The sequence below is a fragment of the Haliotis rubra genome, unplaced genomic scaffold (assembly GCF_003918875.1).
Source record: "Haliotis rubra isolate DU_JTF1 unplaced genomic scaffold, ASM391887v1 Scf1682, whole genome shotgun sequence".
Taxonomy (NCBI): domain Eukaryota; kingdom Metazoa; phylum Mollusca; class Gastropoda; order Lepetellida; family Haliotidae; genus Haliotis; species Haliotis rubra.
In genome coordinates, this window is record NW_025765650.1 from 85869 (window position 1) to 94110 (window position 8242).

General features: G+C 45.5%; 1 protein-coding gene across 1 annotated transcript; it reads right to left on the minus strand.

Moving 5' to 3' along the window:
- Nucleotides 1-6994: 6994 nt before the first annotated feature.
- Nucleotides 6995-7387, minus strand: LOC124272306 (aspartate and glycine-rich protein-like). The gene has a single exon (XM_046707479.1). It carries the CDS (start codon nt 7385-7387, stop codon nt 6995-6997), a length of 393 nt encoding a protein of 130 aa, XP_046563435.1.
- Between the last annotated feature and the right edge of the window lie 855 nt (nt 7388-8242).

Genomic DNA, 8242 nt, shown 5'->3' on the forward strand with positions numbered 1-8242 from the left:
AATCTCCTTTGTTGACAGGTTTTCATACCGTTAAAGAGTTTTTGATTAATCTGTAGGTTTTATAGCCACGATATGGCTGAAATATTGCCGATGTGACTTTAAATGTTAACTCACTCACTCACTTGTGCAAAACATAGTGTCTAAACATGTAGATGCCAACGACAAAAATGTCTTCATTTCTTAGAAAATCGCAGAATTTATTACTTTTCATATTAGAAACAATGCCGTATTGTAGAAATAATTCACTTTTGTTGACAGACAGACGTGTTTCTGTATTGCTTGAAACACTCAAAGGGTGGAAGCCGGCACTTCTCAGTTAGCATGTGGTCGTACCCCAACGGTAATGGACGTTGCTGGAAATGTCAATCACTGGATTGTCTGGTCCAATCTCTATTATCTACAGATTATTCGACTTTTGTCTGTACAGTGTTATGAGCTGACTTAACTTCAATGTTTGGCTGCAATAAAGGGACTCTTCATAATTTATTGCTGGAAGGCGTGGTGATGATTTTAAGCGCGGGACACCCATTTTGTTCTGTGGAGGTAGTACTTACTTTGTACATAAACTTTAGGGTCATTCACATTGTACATGCTTCATATAACACACACACACACATGCCATAAATTTTTAACGGTTCCTCAGGAGACTTGTTTGAGAGCAGATGGACCTAACAGTAACAATAATAACAATAGTTGATCGTAGTAAATATACCTCAGTCTGCTTTACTTATTAAAAGCTGAACAAACAAAAAATAATGTTAACCAAATATTTCAAACTGATTATATTGGCGCTTTGCAAGGGTATACAAAGAATGTGGATTCGAAAGTTTGATAATCCTCCAAGTGATTGCTAGAGTATACAATGGGAGAGTACAATGTATACAATTGTACCCCTTCCATTTCTCCAGCTGGATGCGTTGTCCTCAGACCACAAGTGTACTTGTTAAAGCCTTATCTCTCCTGTCTGTCCTGGTGTGTCGTGTCAGTTTCAGTCACGTGAATTTCGTGCAGCACAGTCGCTCCTACTCAGGGCGGACGAGAAGCCTATGGTGGGGTGGCCTTAGCCAGGTTATAGAACTTAGACAGACTGTAGACAAGCGCCTGAAGCTGTTTGGGTTCTGACACCAATGAACGGGGACGTACGAAGCAATACATGAATGTAATTGCGACACTCAGACAAATATATTCACGAAAACACATGCAATATATGGCGAGTCAAGATTACTGCAGTTTCTGAAAATGAACTAAGTCTCTTGGCTACAATTTATTCCATGTTATTCAGTCAAGTTTAGTAACGATGAATTCAAAGACTCGCTAAAACTGCAAAGTTTATCCAAGCTGACTAGATTTTAAATTAGTAGAATCACTATCGACCCCTGAAGACTAAAGAATTGATATTTAGCAACCCTAGGTCGCCATGGAGGCGACAAAAAGGTCGCGTGTTCACGATCGCTGACTTGCTTCATGGATGGAATACATATATAGTTTGGCTTGAAATGCATGTGGACCCGGAATCGATCTCAAACTGTGCAAGTGGATGTTTTGTCAGACAACCTAATCACATTGTAAATCACCGATTTTATGCATTTGTATTAAAGAATCTGTCTATGTAACTGTCAACAAAATAAACAGCAGAACGCCGACTGCTTGCAGAGGGAGGGAGCCAATGACCTGTAACAGCGGCAGTGTTGGGTCATAAAGGTCAACGTTCGTCAATGTAGGTCAGCTATGCACGTGACAGGTATGAAGAGGTGTCACAGGTCGTGAATAGGGTAAGGTGGGTGCCAACTGTTAACCATCATACGGAGTTTGGTTCTCTGAGTTGTTCAACATTTACCACAAAACCCATTAGTGAGAATTATTATCTTGGTTAAAATCTTTAAATTTGTAATGTTAATGTCATATTTTGTTTATGCAGTACCTAAGTGGAAATGCATTTAAAGAACACAGAAAGTATATTTAAACTAAATCATTAATCGGACCACCTATGGTTCGAACTCAACAACTGTTAAAGCCCCGTTCCCTCGGACACAAGCACACACAATCATGCACACTCATTGAAGAAAAGATAGCATGAAGACAAAAATGTTATGGTTTGATGTCGTCCACATTCCAAATTAAGCAGTGCATTTCTAATAGCTTTAAGCATATAGATAGTTAATATTTATATTTTCATGATAACTTTATGTGAAATGAGTGTTTCATGTTACACTACAAGTCGTTGAAATTAGTCAGTACTGTCATTGTTAAAAGAAGTTCTATTTCTTTGAGCATATCTGGCTGCATACTATTATTATCTGTAAATATAATAACAGAATTAAACTTCATCAAGTTCACTCCTTTCTTCCACAGAGGAGTCATCAGTGTCCAGACGAATGACAGCTGGATTAACTGTTTGTTCCTTTAAGCCATCTTTGAGCCAGTACTCTTTCTCCACCTTCTTGACATGTTCAACACATGCATGCCAGCGTGCAATGTCAATGTCACATATAGCAGTGTTGACAATGTGCTTGACATCATTCAACTTGAATGATTGATTTCTCAGGCCACTGTACTTTTTAAGGTCTCCCCAGATAAGTTCGATTGGGTTGAGATCACAAGTGGTACGGTGGTAATCTCAAGACCTTATGGCCGTGTTGGCGTAGCATGTTGTCAATGTTATATTTGGGTGGAGGTTTGTTAAGTTTAATCAAAAGAGTACAACTGTGGTTTAGTGGCCTTCATTGAAAATTGTAGATTGTCATTTGTTAGCAATTGCTGCATATCTGACTTCTTTGTATTGGAAGTTGGGCACCTATTGTTTGGATCTCGAACACTGTGATAGGGAGCATTGTCCATGGCAACAAGACATTTGTAAGGCAGAGCTGGCAACAATTGTTCCTCAACATACTGTGTGAAAACCGTTGAGTTCATTTCTGTGATAGTCCCTACCATCTGTGCTCTTTATTCCTTCCTCATCCTTTCCTGTCCATACCTCTTCCATCCATCCCCTTCATCCATCCATCCATCCACTCCATCCATACATCCATCCTTCCACATCCTTCCCCATCCATCCATACCATCCATCCTCCATCCACCATCCATTCCTTCCACTACCATCCTGCTTCCATCCATCCATCCATCCATCCATTCAATACATCCATCCATCCATCCTGATCCATCCATCCATCCATCCTGTTTCATCCATCCATCCATCCAGTCCATCCATCCATATCCATCCTTCCATCCTCCCTCCATCCATCCTTTCCTTCATCCATCCGGTCCCTTCAGTCCATCCATTGTCCATCTTCCTTCCATCCATTCCATTCCATGTCCATCCATTCCATTCCATCCATCCTTGTCCTCTGTCCATCCATCCATTCCATGTCCATCCTTATCCATCCTTCCATCCATCCTTCCATCCTTGTCCGGTCCTGTCCTGTCCATCCATCCATTCATCCTTATTTGTCCATCTCCTGTCCATCCTCCATCCTTGTCCATCCATTCTTCCATCCATCCATTCCTGTCCTTCCGTGTCCATTCCATCCATCCTTGTCCATCCATCCATTCCTTCTCCTTCCACTCCATCCATCCATCCACTGGTGTCCATCCATTCCATCCATCCATTTCCATCCATGTTCCTTCCATTCCCTTCCTCCATCCATCCATCCATCCTTGTCCGTCCTTCATCCATCCATTCCACTGTCCATCCATCCTGGTTTCCGTCCATCCTTTCCATGCCGTCCTTCTGGGGTCGGTCCATCCGTCCGTCCTGTCCTTCCTCGGTCCATCCATCCTGTTTATCCATCCATCCATCTGTTTCCACATCCATCCATCCATCCTCCGTCCATTCCATCCGGTCCATCCATCCTTCCATTTCCATCCATCCATCCTCATCTGTCCATCCATCCATCCATGTCCTTCCATCCATCCATGCCGTCTTTCCATCCGTGTCCATCCGTGTCCATGTCCATCCATACGTGTCCATCCATGTCCGTTGTACGTTCCTTGTCCATTCTGTCCTTGTCCATCCATGGTTTGTCCTGTCGTGTCCATCCTTCCGTGTGTGTCCATCCGTCCGTCCGTCGTGGTCGTCGTCCATCCGGTCGTGTGGTCCGGTCGTCCGTCCGTCCGTGTTTCCATCCATCCATGTCGTCGTCCGTCCTTGTCGTCGTCGTCGTCGTCGTCGTGTCGGGTTGTCGGTCTCGGATCGTGTCGTCGTCGTCCGTCTTCCGCTGTCGTCGTCGTTCCGTCGGTGTCGTCGTTCGTCGTCCGTCGTCGGTCGTCGTCGTCGTCGTCGGTGGGTCGTCATCGTCGTCATCGGCGCCGTATCGGTTCCTGGGATCATCCGGTGGATCCGTCGTATCGTCACCACGTACATCGTCCGCGTCGTCCAGTACATCTGGAGCGATCGTCCTTCATCCATTCCTTCCATCCACCATCCATCCATTCCTTCCATCCACCATCCTTCCTTCTTCCTTCCATCCTTCCTTCCATCCATCCATCCATCTCTCCTTCCTTCTTCATCCTTCCATCCTTGTCCTTCCATCCATTCCATCCATCCTTGTCCTCTCACTCCTTTCCATCCTCCATTCCATCCATCCCTCCATTATCCATCCCATCTATTCTCCATTTCCATCCATCCATCCTTCATCTTCCTTCCATTCCATCCATCTTCATCCATTCCATCCATTCTTCCTTCATCCATCCATCCTTCTTCCTTCCATCCATCCATCTTTCTTCCTTCCATCCATCCATCCCTATCCATCTTTCATCCATTCCATATCCTTTATCCATCCATTCTTCCTTATTCCTTCCATCCATCCTTCCATCCATTCCTTCCATCCTTCCTATCCTCTCTTCTTTCCTTCCATCTCCATCCTTCCATCCATCCATCCTTCTCCTTCCATTTTCCATTCTTTTCCATCCATCCATTCCTTCCATCCATTTCCATCCTTTTCTTCCTTCATCCATCCATCCACTCCCTCCATCCATTCCATCCCATCCATCCATCCATCCATCCATCCTTCCTTCCATCTTCTTTCTTCCATTCCATCCTTCTATTCCTCCATCCTCCATCCATCCATCCACTTTCCATCCATCCATTCCATCCTCCACCATCCATCTGTCATCCATCCTTCTTTCCTTCCTTCCATCCCATTCCTTCCTTCTTCCACATCCATCCATTCATTTCTTCCATCCATCCATCCATCATCTATGTGTTCCATCCATTCCTCCATCTCCATTTCCTTCTGTCCTGTCCATCCAGTCTGTCCATCCATTTCAGATCCTTTTCCATCCATTCCACTGCATCCTTTTTCATCTTCCATTCTGTCTTCTCCCTCCTCCACATCCATCCATTCCTGTCCATTCCATGTTTTTCATTCCTTCTTCCTTGTCCTGTCCATATTCTATATCCACTGTTGTGTCATTCTTTCTTCCTTCTGTTGTTTCGTCCATCCTGTTCCTTGTCATCCTGTCTGTGTGTCCATCCACTCTTTTCCGTGTCCATCCACTGTGTCCATTCTGTGTTGTCCATGTCCATGTGTCTCTGTGTCCAGTTGTTATCCTTCTGTCTTGTGTCTGTTCCTTCCTTGATGTCTGTGTTCTCTGTCTGTCCTGTGTCCATCCTTGTCCATCCATGTGTCCTTCCATGTGTCCATCCATTTTGTCCGTCCATTGTCTGTGTTCCATCCTTGTCCATGTCCTTCCTGTGTCCATCCATCCTTCCTGTCCTTCCTGTGGTCCATGTGTCTCCTCTGTCCATCTCTGTCCTGTCCATGTCCACTGTTGTCCGTTGTCCATCCATGTGTCCTGTCTGTCCTTGTCCTTCCATTGTCCTTCTTGTCCACTGTCCATATTGTGTGTGTCCTTGTGGTCCTTGTCCTGTCCTGTCCATGTCCGTCCATCCATGGTTGTCCATCCTCCTTGTGTGTCCTTGTGTGTCCTGTCCGTATGCTGTGTCCTTGTCCTTCATCCTGTCCTGTGTCAGTGTGGTCCATGTCCTTGTCCATCCACTGTCCATGTCTGTGTCATCCATCTGTGTCCACTGTGCCGTCCATCCACTATCCTGTCTGTGTCCATCCAGTGTGGGATCGTGTCCTTGGTCCGTGTCCATGTCCTGTCATGTGTCCTTGTGGCATCCTCCTTGTGTCGTGTCCATTCCATCCCTTCCATCCATCCTTCCATCCATCCCTGTCCTTCCATCCTTGTCCATCCATCCTTTCCATCCTTCCATCCATCCATCCATCCATCCTTCCCCATCCTTCCATCCATCCATCCATCTTCCATCCATCCTTCCATCCATCCCATCCATCCATCCATCCTCCATCCTTCCATCCTTCCATCCATCCACCATCCATCCATCCATCCATCCATCCTTCCTTCCATCCATCCATCCATCCATCATCCATCCATCCATCCATCCTTCCATCCATCATCCTTCCTTCCTTCCATCCTTCCATCCATCCATTCCATCCTTTATCCATCCATCCATTCCATTCCTCCATCCTTCCATCCATCCATCCATCCATCCATTCCATCCTTCCATCCATTCCATCCATCCATCTGTTCATCCATCCATCCATCCATATCCATCCATCCATTCCATCCATCCTTCCTCCATCCATCCATCATTCCTTCCATCCATCCTTCATCCATCCATCCATCCACCATCCATCCATCCATCCATCCATCCATCCACATCCATCCATCCATCCTTTTCCATGTCCATTCTCCATGTCCATCCATCCATCCATCCATATCCTTCCTTCCATCCATCCATCCTTCCATCCTTTGTCATCCATCCATTCCATCCATCCTCCATCCTCATCCATCCATCCTTCCTTCTCCATCCTTGTCCTTCCATCCTTCGTTTGTCCATCCATCCTTGTCCACCATCCTCGTCCATGTCCTGTCTGTCCATCCATCCTTGTCCATCCATCCTTCCTTCCATCCATCCATCCATCCTCCATCCATCCTTTGTCCATGTGTCCTTGTCCATCCTGTGTCCTTGTCATCCATTGTCTCCATGTGTCCATGTGTGTCTGTCCATCCTTGTGTCAGTCCATCCATTCCATCCTGTCCATCCTGTCTTCTTGTCCTTCGTGCTGTCCTCCAGCTCAGTCCATTCCTGTCCATCCGTGTGTGTCCATGTGTCCATCCTTCCTCGTGTGTCATCGTTGTCATGTGTCCATCCTGTCCTTGTCCATCCATCCTGTCCTTCCTTGTCCTTGTCCTTGTCCTTGTCCATGTGTGTGTCCTTCGTTGTCCATCGTGTCCTGTCCGTCCTTGTCCTGTGTGTCCATCCTTGTCCATGTCCTTGTCCATGTCCATCCTTGTCCTTGTCCATCCTTCCATGTCCTTGTCCATTCCTGTGTCCTTGTCTGTTGTGTCCTCCATCTGCCATCTGTCCATCCTGTCCTTGTCAGTGTCCATCTGTGTTGTCCATGTCCTTGTCCATCCTTGTCCATTCCTTGTCCGTCATTCCATCCATCCATCCTTCCTTGTCCATGTCTCATGATCATGTCCATCCATTCCATCCATCATCTATCCGTCATCCATCCATCATCATCCATCATCCATCCATCGTCCATCGTCATACGTCAGCGATACATCGATCATACATCTTCACTACATTGCATCTTCATCTACACTCATCCACAGGGCCATGAGGATTCACCTCCTCGTGGATTGGGTTCTGGGTCCTAAAAGGATCCTTCAATACCCCAGTGGACCATGGGATGTTTTCAGGATCCCACCAACCCGTTTGTAAATGGGTTTGCGCCCTGTGTCGATTGGAGGGACTGGGAGAGTGGTTGAGGGGCATTGGTTCAGGATTAGTGATTCCTTTACCCAACACACCACTTCGCCCATGCACTTCACCCTAGACAGTTAGTAGAGATAATGGGATTCTATCAATCGGCTGGTCACACTCAAGCCCTATTATTATAGACTATATCTATATATGTCATTGCACAAATTACATTTAAGGTGTTTTAATTTCAGGCTTACTTGTTTATCTAAAACAGTTTGTGATTTTGAATTATTATCAATGTTATGAACTTTTGCCTAGAGTCTCTTATGCCCAGAAGGCAGTGGCTCATGGGCCAATCTGGATTGGAACTATTAATCTTTTTAATTCTTCTGCTAGATTATATCATCCAGAATTTATCCTTGGTGCTGCAAGTTGGAAATCCACTTGGTTTTAGCATTGTCCTTGTGATACTCCGTGGTGGGTGGGAGCTCGGATGATAGATTCTAA